Raw genomic sequence first — 25,841 nt, 5'->3', positions numbered from 1 at the left:
GAAAAGAAAAACAAGAGGAAAAGATGCAGTGTACCATCCCAGAAATTTAATTGCAACTCTGAACGATTTTCAGCTGATAAAACTTGGAGGAGAGGCAGAATTGCATCTTAACTGGGGATATCCCACGTTGAAGAGAAGTGCAGTGCCCACTTAGATCCTGCGGTTCTTGGGTGGTTTTACTTACAGAAGTTAGTTGGATTGTTGACAGTTTTCTTATTGATTTATCTTAATCTAAACCATCTCCAATTCTAAACCGTCTCAAACTCTTAAAATGGGGAATCTACTGATAATTCCAATTTTTTTTAAAAAAATGAGTAAATATTGCAAGCTTCAATTTCACAAATACACAGTATCGTTTTTGTGGCTGCCTGTTGTGACCTGCCAGTGGCCAGCACAGCTGGCAGCAGATTTGGACAGTGAGGAGGTTGGGGAGGAATGTGGGCCAGGCTTGGAGTCTGGGGAAGGCTCGGACGAGGGCTCTGAGTCAGAGGCAGAGAGGGGGTCAAGGCCATCTGGTAATTCTTCGCTGCCTCTGGAGTCTGACATCAGCGAGGCAGAAGAACAGCGGGAGCCTGTTCCCAGTGTGCTCATGAGCAGAGCTGCCAAAAGACAGGAACAATTAAGGAAACAGGGTCGACTTGGGCGTAAGGCTTGGAGATGATTGGCCCTTCCCATAAAACATAAAAGAGAAGCGAACGGGACGTGAGCTTTTGCAGGAAGCAATTAGTTTATCTGGCCAGTAAAAGCTATGCAAAAGTTCCATTTGACTCTGTGCTAAGTTTGGCCTTGCCCTGCGTGTGGCAATTAGTTCTCTGGCAGTATTCCAAGGGAAGTAAGGTTGATGTTGGTAAATGCTGCCCTGTAAGACTGTTCGATAAGCCTTTCGGACTGGGAATGACAATAATTCACATTCCATCATCATGGCTTGGCTTGACATTTCCTCATAATGCCCCTTTTCCCGTCTAAGCTGATATAGACAACCAGCGACCCTCCGCTAGTGTGGAACTACCAGGACTAAGTTTGTGCTGCATGCTTTCTAAGGAAACCTAGGTCAGAACAGTAAATACTGTAAGTTTCAATTTCACAAGTACACTCTCAGTATTGTTTTTGTGGCCTTCAGAGTCTAAATATATACATTTAGACGTTGTAGTCTAAGTCTAGACAAAGACTAATATAAAATGCACTGAGGTGCAGAACTGCCCTAACCAAATAGGGATCAGAAGAGGAGAGTAAGTTAGAATGCAAGCCCTTCACTACCATGGGGTGACACTCATTGTTACTAATATACTACTGAGGCTAGGCAGCCACAGAATAAACATTTCAAACTCAGATCGGCTCCAGTGCTTAAAGCTATGCCCAGACTTGGCAAATAAGGAAGGCATCAGGAACATAATAAAGCTTTATTGGTACTCTCCTGACATATGTGTTCATAGGACACCAAATAGGACTGGAAGAAGCCAACAAGAATTCAAAATGGCAGCCACTGTTAAACAGCAGCAAGATTACTAAAGTAAGTAAAGTACTGGAAGAAAAAAGAAGTACCTACAATAGAAGAATGGATATTGAAAGTTGCCAATTTGGCTGAGATGGCGAAAATATCAGCCTTTTTGAAAGACAATATGCAAGAAAGATACTTAAAGGAATGGAAGAAATGGATTGACTATATTCAAAGTAGATATCAGACTAAGAGTTATCAGACTGCTTTTGAATGATTATGATGTATTATTTTTGTTTTTTGGGGAAGTTAGGAACTGATGAGAATTGTAGGGGTATAATTAAGTTGGGACGAAATTTTTTTAGCATATGTTTGTTTTATTTTTAACTATACCTTGTGCTCATTCTGGGAAGTCGGGGGGGGGAGGAGGGTTGTGAAGGGAGTGGGGAGGGAGGTGGGGAAAGGGGGAAATTTTCTGTAAAACTTTTTGAATAAAAAAAAAATGGCAGCGACTGATTCAATTACTGGGGACCGCTAGGTACAAGAAAAAAGGAGCTCTGATGGAGTTAATCTCTGGCTGATTTTGGTGTACAGGTAGTCCTCGACGTACGACCACATATGAGTTCAAAATTTATGTTGCTAAGTGAGCCATTTCCGAAGGGAGTTTTACCATTTTATGGCAAATTCTTGCCACAGTAGTTAGAGTGAACCACTTCAATTGTTAACTTAGCATGGTTGTTAAGTGGATCGGGTTTCCCTGTTTGCTTGTCAGAAGGTTGTAAAAGGGGATCGCGTGACCCTGGGACGCTGCAACCATCCTAAATATGGCCCAGTTGCCAAGCGTCTGGATTCTGATCACGTGACCAGAGGGAGGCTGCAATGTCCTAAGTGTGGGAAACAATCGTCTCTTTTCTCCAGCACCATTGTAACTTCAAGCCTCTGGTGGCTCAGACTGCTAATGCAGTCTGTTATTAACAGCAGCTGCCTGCAATTACTGCAGGTTCAAGTCCCACCAGGCCCAAGGTTGACTCAGCCTTCCATCCTTTATAAGGTAGGTAAAATGAGGACCCAGATTGTTGGGGGCAATAAAAGTTGACTTTGTATATAATTATACAAATGGATGAAGACTATTGCTTGACATAGTGTAAGCCGCCCTGAGTCTTCGGAGAAGGGCGGGATATAAATGCAAATTTAAAAAAAAAGCGGTCACTAAATGAACGGCTGTAAGTCGAGGACTACCTGTAGCGCACGACCCCCAAGCCCCTGCCCCTGCCTTGAAGGCAAGTTCAAGAAACGAAACACAGGAAGTCACTCACAGCAATGACTCTGTAACCCCATCCAGACAAGGCTAGAATCTGTTGGAAGAAGACGTCTGCTGTTCCACTGACGGGTGGGAGAAATATGAGGGGGCACCGGATGTTCCTCGGTCCTGCGTCGTAGAGCGACCAAATCTTACTGTCGTCGTCATCTACAATGATCTGCAAAATAGACGTCAGAGAGGACCAAAAGCTGATTCCTTAAGCAGTCGTGACCCTTGGCAAGTACAACTGAAGACTGTCGGGTGCAAGAAGCCAGAAACAGAGTAGAGTTCAAAGCCCAAAATATTTCATGCTTCTTATGTACAAGAGGGGGGACGCGGTGGCTCGGTGGCTGAGCTTGTCGATCGAAAGGTCGACAGTTCAGCGGTTCAAATCCCTAGTGCGAGTGAGCTCCCGTTATTTGTCCCAGCTTTTGACAACCTAGCAGTTCGAAAGCACGTAAAAAATGCAAGTAGAAAAATAGGGACCACCTTTGGTGGGAAGGTAACAGCGTTCTGTGCGCCTTCGGCGTTTAGTCATGCCGGCCACGTGACCACGGAGACATCTTCAGACAACGCTGGTTCTTTGGCTTTGAAACGAAAATGAGCACTGCCAGGAATGATTAGCACGTATGTGCGAGGGGAACCTATACCTTCATGCACAAAACCGTAGAAATGGTGGTAGACTTTAGGAGAAACCCTTCCATACTTCCACCTCTCACAATACTAGATAACACAGTATCAACAGTAGAGACCTTCAAATTTCTAAGTTCTACCATATCACAAGATCTAAAATGGACAACAAAGAATGTTCTTTCTGCGCCAACTCAGAAACCTCAAACTGCCCAAAGAGCTGCTGATCCAGTTCTACAGAGGAATTATTGAGTCTGTCATCTGCACCTCTATAACTGTCTGGTTTGGTTCTGCAACCCAACAAGAAAGACACAGACTTCAGAGGATAATTAGAACTGCAGAAAAAACAACGGCTACCAACCTGCCTTCCATTGAGGACCTATATACTGCACGAGTCAAAAAGAGGGCTGTGAAAATATCTACAGACCCCTCACATCCTGGACATAAACTGTTTCAACTCCTACCCTCAAAACGACGCTACAGAGCACTGCACACCAGAACAACTAGACACAAGAACAGTTTTTTCCCTGAATGCCATCACTCTGCTAAACAAATATTTCCCTCAACACTGTCAAATTATTTACTAAATCTACACTACTATTAATCTTCTCATCGTTCCCATCACCCATCTCCTTCCACTTATGACTGTATGAGTATAACTTTGTTGCTTGTATCCTTAAGATTTATATTGACTGTTTCCTAATTATTTGATTGCTTAGTTATACCCCATGATTCTATTCTATTCCGTTCCATTCCATTCCATTCCATTCCATTCCACTCCATATTCTATTCTATTCTATTCTATTCTATTCTATTCTATTCTATTCTATTCTATTCTATTCCATTCCATTCCATTCCATTCCATTCCATTCCATTCTATTCTATTCTATTCTATTCTATTCTATTCTATTCTATTCCATTCCATTCCATTCCATTCCATTCCATTCCTATTCTATTCTATTCTATTCTATTCTATTCTATTCTATTCTATTCTATTCTATTCTATTCCATTCCATTCCATTCCATTCCATTCCATTCCATTCCATTCTATTCTATTCTATTCTATTCTATTCTATTCTATTCTATTCTATTCTATTCTATTCCATTCCATTCCATTCCATTCCATTCCATTCTACACTCTGATGAAATTCAGCTGGTGCCAGTACATTCTCAGCTCATGAGTTAAGCCTTCCTCACAAAAGAAGGGATTTCCAATGTGCCACCTGATAATAGGGCATATTTACTTCTTGTGAGTATCTTCATTATATTTCTCTTTTAATAAACTGACCACATTTTGACCTCAAAGATTGCCCAACACGTCCTGACAAATATTTGCTTGGACAGGCTGGGCCATCCTTCCCAGCTGGTATGACCAAGCACATGGGAGTGGCAGTCGAATGAAACCTGAAGACCCAAGGATGAGAACGATTAGAACAGGTAGTCCTCGACTTACAACAGTTTGTTTAGTGACCGTTCAAAAGCTCCAATGGCACTGTAAAAAAGTGACTTATGACCATTTTTCACACTTACAACCATGGCAGCATCTCCAGGATCAGGTGATCAAAATTCAGGCACTTGGCTACCGACTCGTAATTACGACGGTTGCGATGTCGCATGGTCACGTGATCCCCTTTTGCGACCTTCTGACAAGGAAAGTCAACGGGGAAGCCCAGATTCACTTAACAACCACGTGACTAACTTAAGAACTGCAGTGTTTCACTTAACAACGGCGGGCAAGGTCGTAAAATGGGGCAAACCCCACTTAACAACCATCTCATCGAACAACATAAATTTTGAGCTGCATTGTGGTTGTAAGTTGAGGACTCCCTGAACTCCTACAAGACAGGAATGCCTCCATTCAGAGAGAGGCTCCAAAGAGGCTCCATTCAGTTCAACCAGCATTGCTATGTTTTGCGAAGGATAAGAGAACCTGCATTTAATTCCTCCCGCTTGCTTCCCAAAGGAAATTAGACAAAAAATAATCTTGTCTGCTTCTATTGCCATCCTCTTGATGAATCTAAAACAGCTCTCCTGTTTTAAAATTAAATCATTTGGGGAAGAGGCTGTTCATCTTTTTCAGATTAAAAAAAAACGGCAGTGGACACTTGCCACTTCTGCCTAACCTGGAGGAAACAGCGAAGTTGTGAAATAAAAATCCAACTGTTTTTGTAACTGAAAACCACGGCTTTGCCCAGTCAGGTATCGCACCAACGTGTCAATCCTAAGAGCAATCCACCGTCTAGACAGTAGCTCATTATCTCACGATGTTCCATAGCAACAAGGCACAAAAAAATTAAATTATTCTGATTTACCATGTGCTTGTCTGATGGGTGTGCAATGGTGTTTTATTGACCTCCTTGCATCTGGCCACAAGGTCCTATCAAGTTTCCTTTATCCTGCATTGCTTTTCACATTCATTTTTCTAAAATGCTTATGATTCAACAACAACAACAACAAAAACCGAACGTAACCAATCGGAGCTACACTTCGCTTACTCTTGGAAACGAGGGATCATCACATGAACACCAAAACCGTTCCACTTTGAAAGCGAAGGTATTAAGAAACAAGCAGGCTTGCAGTAGTAATCATAAGTCTAAAGGCACGAGAAGGTTTCGTCTTCCAGGGTAGATCAAAAAACGCCAACTTCCCTTTCGTGGAACAAGGAAGTCCCGGGGCTCAATGGACATCTGTTCTCAACCTCAAACCGTTTCGGCAGAAAAACCACCAGAAAGTTAATTTTCATCCTCAGTAGCCACACGAGAGCAATTCTACAAATGTGCCCCACTCGTAAAAATTCAAAACAAAAAAACCCCACCGTATATTGCCAAATGAATTGCAGCAATACGGCAGCCCAATTTACACTTTTCACCTTCTGGTCATAACTCACTTTTTTTCATTGCCGTCATAATTTCCAATGGTCACTAAACAAATGTTTAAAAGTCGAGGATTGCCTATAACAACCTTTTTCGGACCGAGTGCCCAAAGCGCACACATACAAATGCATGCGCCTGAATTCCCAAAATGCAATGCAGACACGTTCCCTGAGCATGTGCCCCCCACATAGGGGTGGGTGGGGCCCCCCCACGCATGACACACACACCCCCGCGCATGCGCGGCAGAGACCCAAAGACCAGCTGGCCAGTGGGAGGAATGCACACATGCGTGGCGGAGCTGAATTGGGGCGACGGCTCGCGCGCCCGCAAAGAGGGCACTGCGTGCCATCTCTGGCATGCGTGCCATAGGTTCGCCATTAAGGGCCTATAAGTAAGTAAATTAAAAAAGTGTGTGTGTGTGTGAAATTTATTTAGGGTTATTTAAACCAAAAAGGGAAATGAAAAGCTTCAAGAGGGCTTTCAAAACGATCGATACGATTTATTTGGGCCATATTAAAACCATATAGAATAACTGAGTTTGAAAGGACCTTTGAGGTCTTCTAGTCCAACCCCCTGATCAAGTAGGAAACGCCATACCATTTCAGACAAATTATTGTCCAATCTTTTCTTTAAAACTTCCAGTGTTGGAGTACCCACAACTTCTGGAGGCAAGTTGTTCCACTGATTCATTGTCTTCACTGTCAGGAAATTTCTCCTAAGTTCTAGGTTGCTACTCTTCTTGATTACTTACCATCCATTGCTTCTTGTCCTGCCTTCAGGTTCTTTGGAGAATAGACCCCCCCGCCTCTTCTTCGTGGCAGCCCCTCAAATATTGGAACACTGCTGTTCTTCCTTTTCATTAAACTAGACATACCCAATTCCTGCAAGCGTTCTTCATCATATTTTAGCCTCCAGTCCCTTAATCATCCTTGTTGCTCTTCTCTGGATCAAAGTGAACTCCTCTACAAAGTGAGTCAAGGATAAAATGGTCCCGGTATAGAATAGAATAGAATAGAATAGAATAGAATAGAATAGAATAGAATAGAATAGAATAGAATAGAATAGAATTTTTATTGGACAAGTGTGATTGGACACACAAGGAATTTGTCTTGGTGCATATAAATTAGTGCATATAAATTGGTGCATATAAATTAGAAGCAGCTGCCAAGAAAGATATGTGTCTTTTGTCATGCAAAGACAAGCATTTGCTTAACTGGCTGAACTGAATCCGATCTTGCTCCATAGTTAGATTACTGCTAAATACAAATCCCAAATCCAGATTTGCTCATCTCTTGAATGATGAGTTATTAGCCAAGAACAAACAAAGGAAGGTCTAAACAGAGGCCGATCATATGAAGATCATGTGGCCCACAGGCTTTTTGCCCTTCACTTTAGATCTGTTTCCCGAGGGTCTGAGACACTGAGAAATATAAAAAGAGAAGTGTGACTATTTCTCAGACAGGATATATAAATCAGTGTCAAAGGTTCTGGAAACAAAACCAAAAAAATTAGTTTATTTGCAGATGTTCAGACTACAGGCTAAATGCGCACAGAATACTTTTTGGTGCAAATGTGCTGAAGTCCTGTATTTCATTAACCTTTTTATTATTATGCCAAACTATTAGCTGCTAGCTGTCGTTTCTCTGGAAACCTGTGCGTGTCCTTATCTCACTCAATGCAGGATAAATTAAAATGTTCCGGCGAGTGACTGTTTGAACAGGTACAGCAAAATAGAAGCCGACACCTTTCTTGTATTGCTGCGCTACAGTTCTACAGTTCAGATATTTTACCTAAAATTCAACCAAAATGTTACCTGTAAGGTAATCTGCTCTAGTCTGAAAAAAAAATATTTGGAAGTTTGCTTTTATTTAAGCAAGTATGGCAGTATCCTAAAAACTTAACAATTGTTTTAAAATTTCCATGGGTTACTTCTTTTCTTAGGTAAAGGTAAAGGTTCCCCTCGCACATATGTGCTAGTCGTTGCCGACTCTAGGGGGCGGTGCTCATCTCCATTTCAAAGCCGAAGAGCCAGCGCTGTCTGAAGACGTCTCCGTGGTCATGTGGCCAGCATGACTCAACGCCAAAGGCGCATGGAACGCTGTTACCTTCCCACCAAAGGTGGTCCCTATTTTTTCTACTTGCATTTTTAGGTGCTTTCGAAACTGCTAGGTTGGCAGAAGCTGGAACAAGTAATGGGAGCTCACCCCGTTACACGGCAGCACTAAGGATTCGAACCGCTGAGCTACCGACCTTTCGATCGACAAGCTCAACGTCCTAGCCCCTGAAGAAAAGAAAACTTCTTTTCTTAATTTATTTATTTTTTAAATGTATGTATATTTATTGAGGATAATGACTTCTTCTCCAACAAATGCAAACAGGATTACACCATGGTTCAAGGGGTTATTTTCTACCTGAAAAGTAAATAAATGCTTTTTAAATGAAAAAAATTCCTTCGGGGTTTTTTTTTTTCCTGATGGTGGCCATAGAGAGACTAATGAGATTTTCCTCTCTAATCTTCCTTTTATATGGGGATTATCTTCAAATCAGGGTCACCTGAACAAATAAAAACACTCTTAACCTGGCACATCACATGCTTCCGCTGTCTGGAGACATTTCATAAATCTGTATCACTGAGATACTGCAACATACCCCCAAATACCTTCGTAGGAGTTTTCTTGAAACAATGCCAACTAGCACCTTTTTATTTTATTTTATTTTTGAATATATAAAATGTATTTATTTACTTACTTAGATATTGACACTGTATACCACCCAGAACCCATTTCTGGGATGGGCTGTTAAAATAGGTAAAGGTAAAGGTTCCCCTCGCACATACGTGCTAGTCGTTGCCGACTCTAGGGGGCGGTGCTCATCTCCGTTTCAAAGCCGAAGAGCCAGCGCTGTCCGAAGACGTCTCCGTGGTCATGTGGCCGGCATGACTCAACGCCAAAGGCGCACGGAACGCTGTTCCCTTCCCACCAAAGGTGGTCCCTATTTTTTCTACTTGCATTTTTTACGTGCTTTCGAAACTGCTAGGTTGGCAGAAGCTGGGACAAGTAACGGGAGCTCACCCCGTTACACGGCAGCACTAGGGATTCGAACTGCCGAGCTGCCGACCTTTCGATCGACAAGCTCAACGTCCTAGCCCCTGAGCCACCGCGTCCCTTTTGCTGTTAAAATATCTTGCCTGTACACCACCCTGAGTCCTTCGGGAGAAGGGCGGTATAAAAATCAAATAAATAATAATAATTAAAAAAAATAAACAGGTATAAATAAATATTTATACAGTGCATGATACAAAACCAAGAATGTTCATAATTAATTAATTAAACCAGGAGAGATTCAAGGAAAACTCAGCTCTAGAAGGTAACGACTGGGCAGAAAATTCTACAGACACATCCTTTGGCAAAAATAGTATGCCTTTTTTTTTAATACAATCACAGCAAAAGAACAAACAGTGTCGATGTCCAGCAATCTCTGGTAGAAGATACCCCAAAACTACCATCCTTAATGCACCTAGTATCCAGGAGTTTAGCAGGCGCAGATATGCCAGGACTCCCGTTCCCAGCCAAGACGCACCTCTGCTGAGCAACTTGGGAGCTGCACACAACTAGAGACGATATCAAACTCAGAACAGTTCTTAACAATCTTTTCTGATGGTTGTAAAGGCAATCCTTGCACGACATAATAAGAGACTAAAACATCTGTTATACGACTGGCTTTCCTGGATAAAAAGGTTGCGCAGAAACAAGGAAAATATTCTGTTCCTCCTTTTCCTTCAAATTGCCCTGGCTGACCTTCAGAAAACAAATTACTTCAAAGATCCTTGGGAGACGGAGAACAGCATTTGATAGAGCATGTGAAAAATCACATGGTGGGAAAAACGGCTGCCCAGTTCAAACTTAAGCTGCTCCCAGGAAAAGCTTATCAGGCCCACGTGCTTGAAAGCCAACGGCGAAGTGCCTGGCTTCATGCTGAAAAAATAATTTGTACTTATGGGTGGGAGCAGAAAGCAACGCTCAACAAAAAGAACTGATCTCATTTGGAAAAACAGTGGTACCTCGGTACTTATAGTTAATTGGTTCCAGAAAGGGCAATGTGTACCAAAAACAATGAGTACTAAACGATATTTTTTTCTCATTAAGAAATAAGTGAGTCATACAGTAGACAACAACGACAAGTTCTACCTTGTGTGTTGGGTACCAAATAGCAAAAGTACTTAAGACTTTTATACCGTTTTACATTGCTTTACAGCCCCTCTCTAAGCGGTTTACAGAGTCGATGAGTTTCAAAGCAGTTGAATACCAAAGTACCACTGTTACGATATTTTGGCAGGGAGTATTATTCTATGTAACATGCAATTATTTTTAGATCTATATGTATGTAGATGAGCCGTGGTGGTGTGGTGGTTAGAATGCAGTACTGCAGGCTACTTCTGCTGTCTGCCTGTTTTCGGCAGTTCGATTCTCACCGACTCAAGGTTGACTCAGACTTCCATCCTTCCGAGGTCGGTAAAATGAAAACCCAGACTGTTGTTGGGGGCAATATGCTGACTCTGTAACCCGCTTGGGGAGAGCTGTGAAGCACTGTGAAGCGGTATATAAGTCTAAGTGCTATTACTATATCTCCCCTGAAATGCCTCCTGATGCCTTTTGTGGCCACTAAAGTCTCTGCCAACTGCACTCTGACTTTCAATTTCCTGCCAGTGACAGTGACAAGAACACAGTGACCCACGAAGCGTAATGTGAGCTAAAAAGAAATTCCCCTTTACAGAAAAAACAGGAAAGAAATGAAATTCTTGCTTGATCCACCCACATGAAACTGTTCCACCAATTAAGCATCACCATCCCACAGGTAGGGGCCTCTTCCTACCAGGTCAACCACAAAGCTTCGCTTCTCTGATGTAAACCTACAGGAGACTTTGGTGGTCTCTTTGAAACATAAAAGGTAAAGGTTTCTCCCGTCCAGTTGTGTCTGACTCCAGGGGTCAGTGCTCATCTCCAATTCTTAGCCGAGGGATCCAGTGTTGTCCAAAGTCGCTTCTCTGGGTCATGCGGCCAGCAGGGCTATACGCTAAAGGCCTTCCCACCAAAGTGGTACCTATTTATCTACTTGCAGTTGCATGCTTTCGAACTGTTAGGTGGGCAGGAGCTGGAGCAAGGAACACGAGCTCACTCCATTGCACAGTACTAGGAACTCAAACTATCAACCTTCCGGTTAAGCCCAGCATCTTAACCGCTAGGCCACCGTGCCCCTTCTCTGAAACATGTAAGTGTTCTTATCCACATCCCTTCCAAGGGTGAGATCTCAGCTCACTCTGACCTATGAAACCAGCCATTTGTCATATGCCGTAATTCAGAGGTAGAACATTTGGTGTGTTCTAAAAAGCATCAAGGTTCACGTTTTGGTAGGCCTTCAGAGGCAAGGAAAGGCTACAAGGCGTTCCGCACGCTGCATGTGAATTAACCACCTTAAAAACAAAAATTAAGAGTCACCAGAAGGCTGTCTGTCAGGCCTAAATTCTAGAGCTGTGATGGCGAACCTATGGTACACGTGCCACAGCTGGCACGCAGAGTCCTTTCTGCGGGCATGCGAGCCGTCCACAGCTCAGCTGCACTGCGCATGCACGCTGGCCACATGTTTTTTGGGATGCATGGGGGGTGGGGTGTATGCAGGAGATGTGCGTGCATGCGCAGGGGGTCATGCACACATGCGCAGGGGGAGCGTGGGGGAACATGGGGGGAGCGCCCCCCCACAGCCCATTTTTGGGCCCAGGAGGCTGCAGGGAGACATGCTAGACCCAAAATGGGGGGGGGAGTGGGGGAGTCATGTGCGCATGCACGGGGGGGGGGGGGCGGGGGCAGTGTATGGGGGTCATGCATGCATACGCTGGGGGCACATTGCATTATGGGTGCCGGCACGCGCGTGCTTTCGGCACACGACGAGAAAAAGGTTAGCCATCACTGTTCTAGAGACCCAGGCGTACTTTGACTTCTGTCATTCTCTCTTGCAGTTCTCATATGGTGTTTCTAGAGCTTGACACAGAAGGGGTAACCGGAAGTTCATTAGCCTGGGAAAACCACACAGGAAACTCAAAAAGCAAAAACACTGAAGACCCAATGTCCGAGAAATTCTGAAAAACAAACAGCCACGGGTTGTTGTTTTTTTCTACAGATAGATGGTTAACTAACTTTTTATAGTAAATCAATACTACAAGTGCTCCCCAAATAAGGAGAGAGAGAGAGAGAGAGAGAGAGAGAGAGAGGATAGAGATGATAGACAGACAGACAAAGAGATAGATAGATAGATAGATAGATAGATAGATAGATAGATAGATAGATAGATAGATAGATAGATAGATAGATAGATAGATATGGATGGGGAGAGAGAGAGAGATGATAGACAGACATAGATAGATAGAGAGAGAGATGATAGATAGATAAATAGATAGATATAGATAGATAGATAGATAGATAGATAGATAGATAGATAGATAGATAGATAGATAGATAGATAGATAGATAGATAATGATAGAGAGATGATATAGACACAGACAGACAGACATAGATAAAGATAGATAGATAGATAGATAGATAGATAGATAGATAGATAGATAGATAGATAGATAGATAGATAGACAGACAGACAGAGATATAGAGAAATGATAGACAGACAGACAGATAGAAAGAAGCCACTCAACAAAAAACAAGGCTGGAGGAGAAATGCATCCGCCAAGCAGACTCAGAAGATCCACACAAGTAACAAATCTTCTTTGTCTAAAGACGTGCAATATAATTCTAATTCTAACGTGGGAAGCCTACCTCACCTATGTTTACAATGCTTGCAATGTATAAAAACAAGGCTTCCGAACTAAATCGGAGCAGAGAGAGAAATTAATCTGCACCCACCTTTTTGAGAGGCACAGTGCTTCTGAACCAGCTATAGTCTGGAGAGATTTTAATCTCTCCCATGATGGTGACAAATTCCAAGGTAAGGAAGACCTGAAATACACAGAGAAAGCATTTCAGATGAAAACAATTCAGCATCGCGAAAGATACAGAGAAGAAGCAAAAAGACTCCTCCAGGATAAATCTTTCTAAATCCTGCCATTCTATTATGCTTGCTCTCCAAAATGTTTTGCTTTAAAAGCAGTGAGAAACATTTAGAAGTGATGCAGGCAGAGACGAAAGGCGGAAGTTTTAAAGTGGGAAGTATTCTGATTTATGCTTTAAAGCAGGGGTCTCCAACCTTGGCAACTTTGTGGACTTCAACTCCCAGAATCCCTCAGCCAGCTTTGCCGGCTGAGGATTCTGGGAGTTGAAATCCACAAGTCTTAAAGTTGCCAAGGTTGGAGACCCCTGTTTTAAACCCAACAACATGAAATTAAACATCCAGAGTTTGGGAGCAATCTTTTTCCAGCTAACAAGTTTTATTAAAAGGCATAAACTTTCATGATGAAAAGTTCTATCTTTTAACCAAATTTCTCAGTTGAGAAAGATACGGCCATACTCTTGATTCTCCCCCCCATATCATTTTCTTTTGTCAAAAGTTTTTTTTATTTTGTAGCCAAACAAACACACAATACATAATCAATCATTTAGTGTATCTCCCGAGTACGTCTGTTGTGTGTCCTTGCTCCTCCAATATTTATTGTTTCTTAATAACATCATTTCATTTATAACATTTGTCCCAGATTTCTTGCTTTTCTGTTAATACATTTATCTACTTTCTTTTCTACTAATACATTTATCTATCTTCTTTCTCCTCTTTCTTCATTACAACATTACCCTATAGATATATATCTATTTGTTTTCTGAGGTTTGCGCGGGTGTTTGTATGTAGATCTTTGGTTATTCGGGTTTTCTCCCGCGTAAAATTGGAAGTGTCTTGGCGACGTTTCGACGAAGTCTCATTCGTCATCTTCAGGCTTCAGCTTCGTGCTTCTGGGACACACATTGCTCCCAGAAGCACGAAGCTGAAGCCCGAAGATGACGAATGAGACTTTGTCGAAACGTCGCCAAGACACTTCCAATTTTACGCGGGAGAAAACCCGAATAACCAAAGATCTACATATATATCTATATGTATAGGGCCATACTCCTAATTCTCCCCCCCCCAATCATTCTGACTAGGGAATTCTGGGAGTTGAAGTCCACCCATCTTAAAAAAGTTTTCGAGGTTGAGAAACAGTTCCACAGATTAATACAGCTCTCCTTCAAGTTATAAGACCACCTACATTTTTCCCTCTAGCTACAAAATTAAAACGGAGGCAGTTGTGCGTAAACAGAAACTGAAATACTGAAGCCCATGGACACATGCCAAGTCTGACTCCCACAATTGTAAGCAGGATGGCACAATGCAAACTTTAAAAAGAAATCAACATTTCAGAGGAGCTACACCGTTAACAGGAGTTGCACGTCGTGGATTTCCCCAGGATTACAGCTCCATGAGTCATGGGAGTTTGCAGCATCAACTTTCAGGATGTTTCAGGGTATTTTCAAGAATGGACTGGATAACTTTAGATCCAGGATGACATAAGGTTTCCTGCCTTGAGCAAGGAGTTGGACTAGCAGACTTCCAAGGTCCTTTCCAGCCCTATTAGTCTACCATTATATATTCAGAAATGAACATAGAATCATAGGGCTGGGAGGGACGCCGGAGGTCTTCGTATTCTACTATTTTTGAGGGGCTGCCACAAAGAAGAAGGGGGGGTCAACTTATTTTCCAAAGCACCAGAATGCAAGATAAGAAACAATGAATGGAAACTAATCAAGGAGAGAAGCAACCTGGAATTAAAGAGAAACTTCCTAACAGTGAGAACAATTAACCAGTGGAATGGTTTTTCTTCAGAAGTTGTGGGTGCTCCATCATTGGAGGTTTTTAAGAAGAGACTGGACAGCCACTTGTCTGGAATGGTACAGGGTTTTCTGCTTGAGCAGGGGGCTGGACTAGAAGACCTCCAAGGTCCCTTCCAACTCTATTCTGATTGATTGATTGATTGATTGATTGATTGATTGATTGACTTTCTGATTGAATCCCCTGCTCAAGGCAGAACAACTTATATCATCCTGGTCAAATGGTTGTCTAGTCTATTACTGAAAATCTCCAGTAATAGATACCCAGAACTCTGGGAGGCAAACTATTGCATTGATTAATTGTTCTCATTGTCAGGAAATTTCTCCATAGTTATCCTTGGGTTTGTTTTGGAGATGCTCTTTAAACATCTGAAGCTCCAAAAATCCGGTTTTGTTTTAAAGCTGTGTTGCTGAAGCTTAGGAGCCCGCAATGAACAAAAAATTAAATCAAAGCAACTATACCTTAGAGATCTCCAGTGCTTGCTTTCTAACCCCCTGCAAATGTTAGTTAGCTCTCCACCTCAAGAGAGGGACAATACTTTGAAGAAGTCTATCTGATCCAACACAGATTTCTTTTATTTTTATTTTCTTTTTAAATGCTTTTTACAGTTGTGTAGCTTTCATGGCTTGTAAAGGTAAAGGTTCCCCTCGCACATATGTGCTAGTCGTTCCCAACTCTAGGGGGCAGTGCTCGTCTCCATTTCAAAGCCGAAGAGCCAGCACTGTCCGAAGACGTCTCTGCAGTCATGTGGCAGGCATGACTCAACGCCAAAGACGCATGGAACACTGTTACTTTCCCACCAAAGATGGTTCCTATTTTTTTACTTGCATTTTTTACCTGCTTTCGAACTGCTAGGTTGGCAGAAGCTGGGACAAGTAACGGGAGCTCACCCCCATTACGCGGCACTTGGGATTCGAATGGCTGAACTGCCGGCCTTTGATCGACAAGCTCAGCGTCTTAGCCACTGTGCTACCGCATCCCTGTATGGCTTTCATGGTTTTTAGACCTCCCCCAATTCTTCCTCCCCTCCCCACCCCACCCCCACCCCGTTCCTAAGTAGCTTGAAAGGAAGGTGTATTTCATTGCAACTCATTCAACCCAAGTCTGTTAATCAGCTGGAGAATGTGCATTAAAACACATTTTTTGTCCATTCTGCTCATCCCTACAAAGGATTTGCACAAGCTATTTAAACGCAGAGCTTAAAGCGGGGTGGGGGGGGGCCTTAATTCTGCAAGAACGAAACCAAACCCACCTTGAATGTCTTTGAATTATAACCAAGACAGAAGTGCAAGGTAAAATCTGAAAAGTCAGCGATGGAAAGAAATGTCTTAAGACAGTGGAAACATTCACCAATCTGCAAAACACAGTCAAACAAATCTCACAAACCATTGTTATCTGCAGCACAATTATGGTAAAGAACAAATTTAACTATTTACCCTATTTTCTCCAGCAGTGTGTCATGAACTCAGTGTTTTATGAATCTGGAGACATACGGTACCTTTCAGCCTGAAATATGTAGTGGATACTTGAAATGGCAGTGACCATGTTTAGACCTCATCGTAAACAATGATGTAGCTTTCCTGCGAGTTTCAATGAGTTGCAAGCATCGTGTATATATTCCTCTGTATTTTCGCTGTTACGTTTTGTCCCGTTCCAGAAGAATATTCTTGCTAAAGTAGCTTTGAGGAAGAAGGCTTCCTTTCATTCCCCCTGTTTGTTTGTTTTTAAGCCCATCGAGAGTTTTAGGAAAGAACCTAATTACAGATAGTCCTTGACTTATGACCACAATTGAGCTCAACATTTCTGCTAAGTGAGACATTTCTTAAGTGCGTTTTGCCCCATTTTATTATTATTATTATTTATTTATTATATTTGTATACCGCCCTTCTCCCGAAGGACTCAGGGCGGTTCATAGCCAGTAAAAAACACAATACATACAATACAGATTAAAAACTATATAAAAAACTGATTCAATAATGGCCTAAAAATTTTAAATAGTTTAAAACCCCGTTTAAAACCCTGATTAAAACCCTAAATTAAAACTATGTTCAAGCTAGTCCTGCACGTTGAAACAACAGCTTTGTTGTTTTTTTGTTTGTTGTATTTTATGACCTTTCTTGCTGCAGTTGGTAAGTGAGTGACCCGGTTGTTAAGTGAATCGGGCTTCCCCACTGACTTTGCTTGTCAGAAGGTCACAAAACATAATCTTGGGACACTGCAACCGTCATAACTATGAGTCAGTTGCCAAGCACCTGAATTTTGATACCTCGATGGTCGTATGAAAAATGGTCATAAGTCTTTTTTTTTCTAGTGTTGTAACTTTGAACGGTCACTAAACGAACTGTTGTATGTCAAGGGCTACCTGTATTTTCTTCCTTCTCATTCCCCTAACTTTGATTTTTTTTATTCCTGCACTCCCACTGTTATTTCAATGCCTGCCCAAGTGAATCTTTTTCCCACCACTGCAGAAATTAAAATTTCTCAGATGGAGCTAAACTAAGATTGACATTTACCTGATTAGAAACATACCTGTTTAAAATTAAAAATTTTAAAATAAAACCTGTTATAGGTGTTGGTTACCACTTTTAAAGCGCTCCATGGCTTAGGACCGGGTTACTTACGGGACCGCCTACTGCCATCTTGTACCTCCCATCGACCCGTACGCTCTCACAGAGAGGAACTCCTTAGGGTGCCGTCAGCCAAGCAATGTTGGCTGGCGGCCTCCAGGGGAAGGGCCTTCTCTGTGGGGGCTCCCACTCTGTGGAACGAACTTCCCCCTGGACTTCGACAGCTACCTGACCTTTGGACCTTTTGCCGCGAACTTAAGACTTACCTATTCTCTCAAGCTGGACTGGCTTGAATTTTAATTTTTGAGATGATTTTATGGGTTTTAAATTTTAAGTAGTTTTATAGGGTTTGAAAGTATTTTAAAATTTGGGCCAAATTTAATAAGTTTTTTAATTATTGTTTTTAGTAATATTGTATGTGTCTTGACTGTTATTTTATCTGGCTGTTCACTGCCCTGAGTCCTTCGGGAGAAGGGCGGTATACAAATTAAAATATTATTATTATTACTATTACTATTACTATTACTATTACTATTATTATTATTATTATTATTTCTATTTCTATTATTATTATTTCTATTGACCATCAATTGTGTTGTAAATGTTGTACCTTGATGAACGTATCTTTTCTTTTATGTACACTGAGAGCATATGCACCAAGACAAATTCCTTGTGTGTCCAATCACACTTGGCCAATAAAATTCTATTCTATTCTATTATTATTTCTATATCCAACATAAGGCATGTGACCTTGTTCTGGACTGCTGATTATAACTCAACCACCTGAACACTGAAGAATGTTCCCTCCATTCTTTTTTTTCCCTGTTTCCTTTTGTGTTTGTATTGAACGTTAAAAGAAAATAAATAAAAAGAAGATAAGAAGGGTAAAGAAAAAGTTTTTAAAAAAAGTAAAATACAGATGAATGAAAAGGGGATTTAGAACTGAAGGTTATCATTTTCTAGTATAATATAGTTTTAAATAAATGAATGTATCCTATTGTTAATAGTCCAAAAAGTCACTATTCACTTCTAAACCAGCATTTTTCAAACTTGTCCAGTTTTAAGATGTGTGAACTTCAACTCCCAGAATTCCCCAGCCAGCCTTCTGGAAGTTGAAGTCCACATATCTTAAAAGAGGACAAGTTTGAAAATCACTGCTATAAACTAAGAATGAATATTGAGAGCTATGATCAACGTACTATAAATCACCAGTAAAATTATAGTCTTCAATAAAACTAATTAGTGAAAATTTCTGATAAGACTTGGGAAATTAAAATATATACCCATAAAAGTGCGTAAGAAACACACATTTTGGAGGGGGGTACGGATCTTGTATTCTAGGAATTGATTCTAGTTTGAACTGAATTCTGAGCTAGATTTGTTTTTAAAATATGAAGTCATTCCAAACACTGAAGCATCTTCTCACACTTAACCATTCTTCTGCTAAAGAGACCAAGCAACCTTTACAGGAAAAAGCAGATAATACAGTACCGTATTGTTGTAGCAACACACAAAGCTAATTCAGTACACTCTGAAAGGGATCAATGATTTATCAAAAGTTTCTCTGTCATTTCTAATGATTTTCTCCCCTTTGAACTGTCTTACTGTCTTTGAGCTTGCTTATGTTCAAAAAAGTATTAAAAGCTTGTATCAAAATGCTGCATGCAGAAAGGTACACCAAGAACTAGAAACAACCTATCAATGCGAGCTTTCTAACAATTCCAGAATTTAAAATAAGGCATCATTGCCTTTACCCTGAACTGCAATTGCTACTAATTTCCTTAACAATTGATGGGCAAACCTGCGATTTGGTAAACTATTTTCATTGTTTAGTATTGTGTGAAACCAAACATGGCGGCTTTTCCAATACATCGTGATTTAGTACAAGATGTAGAACTTGCTACACAATTTGGGAAATGAGGTTGTCATCTTATTGAACCATTAAGAATCTTCAGATACCACTGTATATCACTGTACTAAATTAGATCAGTTTTGAAATATTCAGTACAGTTAATGATTGGGCCTTTCCTTTGATCCTCCAGCTTTGGCCATGAATCTTCCATGATCATCCAAGCATGGAGAAGTGTAGTCAGCTGTCCCATCTGGCTGTAAATTATATAAGAATAACATTTATGAATTAAAGGACCACCTCCAGTTTGTATCAATGGGTTGCTCCATTCCATATCTTGTTACAGATATGCTTATAACCCTAAAGCTACTACATATTTAAAAGATAGTTTGTATTCATTTATCTATATATTCCACATTGAAAAGTATCCGGTAGTCAAGATACATTCCTAATATTTCCAATCCTCAAAGAATGCTGTAGCACCACTAACAGACATTGTAGCTTTTGCATTGATGGACTACAACTTCTTAACAGATGGAAAATATGTTATACTGAGCCACACACACACAGACCCACACAAAGCAGAGAGATGGTCACCAGCAAAATCAGAGAGGATTGAAATACACAAAAAAGATTTATAGCAATACATGCATTTACCTAGCAAACCTCTACTTAAAAGCACGCCTCATTGCTTATTTCATAAACTCCACCCTACAAGGCTGTTCTTCAAAGCAGTTCACAATAAAAATTAAAATAGAGTCTTGGTGGATTATGCAGAATGTTTTGAAGAAGATGATTAAGTTCCAACCACAATTTTTCCTTTTAGGGATTACGACGGATTGTACAGTAACTGACACTAAATTGATTTTGAACTTAATAACAGCAGCAAGACTACTGATTGGACAGTACTGGAAGAAAAAAGAATTACCTACAATAGAAGAATGGATATTGAAAGTCTCCAATTTGGCGGAGATGGCCAAAATCTCAGCCTTCTTGAAAGACAGTACTCAAGAAAAATATTTAAACGAATGGAAGAATTGGATTGACTATATTCAAAACAGATACCAGATTAAGAGATATCAGATTGCCTTTGAATGAAGGATGTAATTTTTGATTTTAAAGGAGGAAGTCAGGATATGTGAAAGAGAAGGATTATAATGGTGTTAGATCTTAAAAATTTAATGTATGAATGTTTGTTTATAGAACTATACCTTGTGTTTGTTCCGGGAAGTCTGGGGGGAGGAGGGCAGTTTTGGAGGGAGAGGGAAGGGAGGGGGGAGGGGGAAAATGTTATTTGTTTTTGTAAAACTTTTTCAATTAAAAAAAAAATTAAAATAGAGTCATAAACACCTATATTGCATATGATGTAAAATAACTCATTCAATTGATAGGGAAAGAACACTGAAAGCAAAACAGAAATATCAATTTGAATAGGCAGGAAAGGCCTTGATAGAAGAGAAAACTTCAGCAGGTGCTTAGAGTCGCGATAGGAGGTGTTATATGAACATTTGCAAAAAGAGGATTAGTAGTATTGGAGACACCACAGAGCACCTCTCTAAGGAGCAAGCACAGGTATCTCTCTGTGGCTCTTGACATGCCCAAGAATCCCCTCACCAAATGTTCTGCATCAGGAAGGTTGATCTTCATTTATCCCGATCCCAAATAAAGTCAACAAAGTCAAGATAGAAGCTGTGAAGGCATCCCACATAAAAAGCAGGCAGAGTTTCAATGGTGTGGCCAGAGGTCCATCATACTATGGCCCAGTAAACAGTCGGCACATTTACCTCAGCAAAAGTGCAGCAGCTACACAACAAATTAACAGCCTTATTCTACACCAGACAAACTTTGAGACCCCACATGAAGCACATGGGAATAATCGAAATGTGAGGCTACTGCAATATACTTTCTCTGTACAAGGAGAAGTATAATTCTCTATCAAATCTGCTCTGTCAAATCTGCTCTATCAAATCCTGTCCCTGTCAAAAGTGGCGTTCCTCAAGGCAGCGTTCTTGGACCAACGCTCTTCATACTATACATAAATGATCTCTGTGACCATATCTCAAGTTATTGTGTTCTCTTTGCTGACAATGTCAAACTATTTAACACCACCAACAATAGTACTACCCTTCAAAAAGACCTTGATTTTGTATCCGATTGGTCTAAAACTTGGCAACTCCAAATCTCAACCAGCAAATGCTCAGTCTTACATATTGGAAAAAAGAACCCAAACACTAAATACAAGCTTGATGGACATTATCTTACAGATGACCCCCACCCTGTTAAGGACCTTGGAGTTTTCATATCAAATGATCTAAGTGCCAAAGCCCACTGCAACTATATAGCAAAAAAGGCTCTAAGAGTTGTAAACCTAATTCTGCGTAGCTTCTTTTCCAAAAACACTACTAACCAGAGCATTCAAAACATTTGCCAGACCCATTCTTGAATACAGCTCATCTGTCTGGAACCCATACCACATCTCTGACATTAATACAATTGAACGAGTCCAAAAATATTTTACAAGAAGAGTTCTCCGCTCCTCTGTAAATAACAAAATACCTTATTCCACCAGACTTGAAATCCGGGGATTAGAGAACTTAGAACTCTGCCGACTCCGACAAGACCTGTGTTTAACACACAGAATCATCTATTGCAATGTCCTTCCTTTAAAGACTTCTTCAACTTCAATAGCAATAATACAAGAGCAAACAATAGATTCAAACTTAATGTCAACTGCTTCAATCTTTATTGCAGAAAATATGACTTCAGTAACAGAGTTGTTAACACTTGGAATACACTACCTGATTCTGTGGTCTCCTCTCCAACTCCTAAAAGCTTTAACCAAAAACTGTCTACTATTGACCTCACCCCATTCCTAAGAGGACTGTAAGGGGCGTGCATAAGTGCACAAAAGTGCTTACCGTTTCTGTCCTATTGGTTGCTTTCAATATATGTTCCTGTATATAATGTTGTAACAAAATAAAAAAAAATGTTGGCATGCCATTTGAAATGGATAATTAGGGCTTCGGGCTAGAAAGTCCCTTCGGCCTCCAATGGGAACTGCAGGATCCTCTTACAACTTTCCCTTTTCTGAAACGTGATTCCAGCCTTTGCAGGAATCATTTCCTTCTCCATGTTAAAAGCAGGATTTGATCTCTTATTCGCATACCAAGACAATTGCCCAAGATTAATTTAATTGGGCAACACAGCTTGATTCCTAGTACAGACATTTTCAGGGTAACCAGGAATCAATTTAAACATGCATTGTTCCATAACAACACATCTCGTACTACATATCCAGCAGGTTGAAACCCAAGCCCAGTTATTATTATACCATAAGGAGGGCCAAGATTGTTGGGGGCAAGATGTTGACTCTATAAACCAGGGGTCTCCAACCTTGGTCCCTTTAAGACTTGTAGACTTCAACTCCCAGAGCCCCTCAGCCAGCAAAGCTAAAGGGACCAAGGTTGGATACGATACCCCTGCTATAAACCGCTTAGAGAGGGATGTAAAGCACTCTAAAGCGGTATATAAGTCTAAGTGCTATTGCTATTAGGTCTTCTGAACAGTCTTCTGCCACAAAACAAAGGGCATATCTAAAGTTTTTGAGAGAAGACGAGGGCAATAGAACTGGGACTGAGAGAAGAATCAATGAAAAAGTGGCTGAGATTAAGCCCCAGGCAGGGTAAAAAAACAGATGTGGTAACTGTAGCATTTATTATACAGGTAGTCCTCGATTTACAACAGTTTGTTTAGTAACCGTTTCAAGTTACAACGGCACTGATAAATGTGATTTTTGACCATTTTTCACACTTATTTTCATACCATTGCAGCATCCCCATGATTACATTATTAAAATTCATCCACTTGGCAACCGATTCATACTTATGACGGTTGCAGTGTCTCAGGGTCATGTGATCTTCTTTTGCGACAAGCGACGTCAACAGCGAAGTCAGATTTCACTTAACAACCGTGTCACTAAATTAACCACTGGCAGTGATTCACTTAACAGTGGTGGCAAGAAAAAGTGGTAAAATGGAGCAAAACTCACTTCACTAATGTTTCACTCAACAACAGAAACTTTGGGCTCAATTGTGGTTGTAAGTTGAAGACTACCTGCATTTATTATACTTCTCTATCGTTCTATTTCCCCTCCCCCACAAAAAAAACCCCTCTGAGAAGTATATACATAAGAAAGCGCTTTAAACAACCATAATGGAACTGACAACTCTTAAAAAACAATAAACTGTAGTTATCATTTGGAATTAAGGAGTTGGAAATGAATCCAAGCAGAAGGATCTTTAACTGGTGTCTTTGCAGTCTCTGCCTGAACACCTGTAGAAAAGTGATACTCTCTATTACTTGTTTATGGAAGTTATTCAGTTTGTAACACCACCCACCTCCTAGCAGAAAAAAACATGAGAACCACAAAAGAAATACAAAAAACGAAAAAGAAACCCCTTCGCTGGGGTTTCCGCCCTCCAAGCAGCTCTCATATGAGGAAGCCTTTCGCAACAGCCAACCGACACGGAATTCCTTAAACTCCGAACTCAAGGCTTTGTGCATCCAGCCCTTTGCAACCAGGACAACAGGAATCATGGTCTACATGACATATGCACCAGATCAATCAATACACCCTTAACTGAGATTGAAGCCCTGTTTCTCTTGGCAAATGGGCAGCTTTCCCATTAAAGTGGATTGTGTTGGCATTGGGCAACAAAAGCATCAATAAAATGTTTTAAAAGGGTAGCAAATAAACAAGGTTAGACCACCCCTCTTCCTGCTCCCTCCTCACCTTCTAGCCCCCTTCCTTTCCTCCTACTTGGAGGGCAGAGAGCCGCCCTTCCACTCCCATCTCCTTCCAACCCAGGGTCCATCCCCCTACAATTACACAGCTGCACAACTTTCACACCAGCAGCCCGGGTAGAGAGATTTTAGATTTAAGAGCAATTCATGTGATCTTTACAACAGCCCTGCAAGGTAGACCTGTCTGGGAGCAGGTAGCCCAGCACGCCTTCCTAATGAGGAGGGGGGGGGGGAGTTCTCAATGCAATTCCCACCATTTCTTCCCCAGGTCAGATGTCCCCCCACACACACACCCCGCGGCCGCTCCTTTTTAACAGTCCTACTCAACACAGGAAGCCTGGGGACAATAGGACACCCCCAACCCTTTCTTTTACCCCAGCCCCATGTATAGTTCAGGGTCCCTCCAACGGTCCGCCACGAGCCGCGCCAAACTCGTTCCTCAATGCGGGAAAGCAACATGCAAAGCCCCGTGGCTCACCAGGCGTGGGTCAGCTTTGCGGACGCGAGAGAGGGCTACGGTCACCCCCCTCCAGTCATCAAAATGGTACCGTCCTCCCCTCGTTCGGCGAGCCCTAAAGCAGCCCTACGCTAAACAGCCCCGCCTCCCCCCCAGTGGGCGGGGAAGCCCGGCGGCACGCCAATTTCTGACGTCACGCCGAAAAGGGGAGGGGCTTCCAAGTGGATTTGCTGATCGAGCTCGGTGACGATCGAGCCGGAAGAAGCGAAGGTACGCGAGGCCACGTGATGGGGCGGAGATCTGCGCAGGCGCATACCGGTCGCTTTAATGAGGAAGTACAGTAGTTCTCCATCGCCTAAGAAGAGATTTGTCTATTGCCCCCTTCCTACGAGGAGGTCTGACATTTCTTATTCGTTCTGCATAATCCTGGCTGCATTATCTATTTCCTACAATTCAGTATCCCATTCAGAGGTTTGTAGTTCTCAAACATTGAAATATGCCCCTCAACAGACAACGTTGAACTACAACTCCCAGAATCCCCTGGAAGCATGGGATTGTGGGAATCAGTTGCAGTCTTTTGTATATGGAGAGCTCTAAATTGGGGGCGGCCCCTGCTAGAAATTTCAGCTCAATGCTGAAGGGTATAAAAGCATGTTTGCTGACATTAGGATTGAACAAGGAGGCTTTTAAGTATTTGCTTAGAGATAAGATATGGAAGAAGACATCGTTTGTTGTATTTTAAGAGACGATACAAAGTTACTAAAATTGTTTATACTTGCGTTGAAGGTGGGATGTTGCTTCTTTATGCATTCTTTTAACTTTTCTATTTTTTATCTATTGTTTCTTTTTGGTCTTTACTTTGTATTAATTTGTACCATAGCAAATGAGGAATTATTGAGTCTGTCATTTGCACCTCTATAACTGTCTGGTTCGGTTCTGCAACCCAACAAGAAAAACACAGACTTCAGAGGATAATTAGAACTGCAGAAAAAATAATTGCTACCAACCTGCCTTCCATTGAAAACCTGTATACTGCACGAATCAAGAAGAGGGCCGTGAAAATATTTACA

At 41.4% G+C, this 25,841-nt stretch overlaps 1 protein-coding gene across 4 annotated transcripts in view; it reads right to left on the bottom strand.

The window, feature by feature from the left end:
• The window catches only part of SPG21 (SPG21 abhydrolase domain containing, maspardin), a 32,376-nt gene extending 7,453 nt beyond the window's left edge, over positions 1–24,923 (bottom strand). Inside the window, exons 1-4 of one of the 4 annotated variants that reach the window (XM_058156268.1) lie at positions 24,793–24,917; positions 16,348–16,449; positions 13,148–13,240; positions 2,752–2,913 (exon numbers count right to left, since the gene is read on the bottom strand). In XM_058156268.1, coding sequence (XP_058012251.1) covers positions 2,752–2,913; positions 13,148–13,210 — 225 coding nt within the window. In that variant the 5' untranslated portion in view covers positions 13,211–13,240; positions 16,348–16,449; positions 24,793–24,917. Of the gene's footprint in view, positions 1–2,751; positions 2,914–13,147; positions 13,241–16,347; positions 16,450–24,688; positions 24,725–24,792 lie in introns of those variants that run through there. The other 3 variants (XM_058156269.1, XM_058156267.1, XM_058156270.1) reach the window with 3 other exon arrangements.
• Between the last annotated feature and the right edge of the window lie 918 nt (positions 24,924–25,841).

Source organism: Ahaetulla prasina, chromosome 13 (genome assembly GCF_028640845.1).
Source record: "Ahaetulla prasina isolate Xishuangbanna chromosome 13, ASM2864084v1, whole genome shotgun sequence".
NCBI lineage: Eukaryota > Metazoa > Chordata > Lepidosauria > Squamata > Colubridae > Ahaetulla > Ahaetulla prasina.
This window is presented reverse-complemented; position numbering and strand designations above follow the sequence as displayed.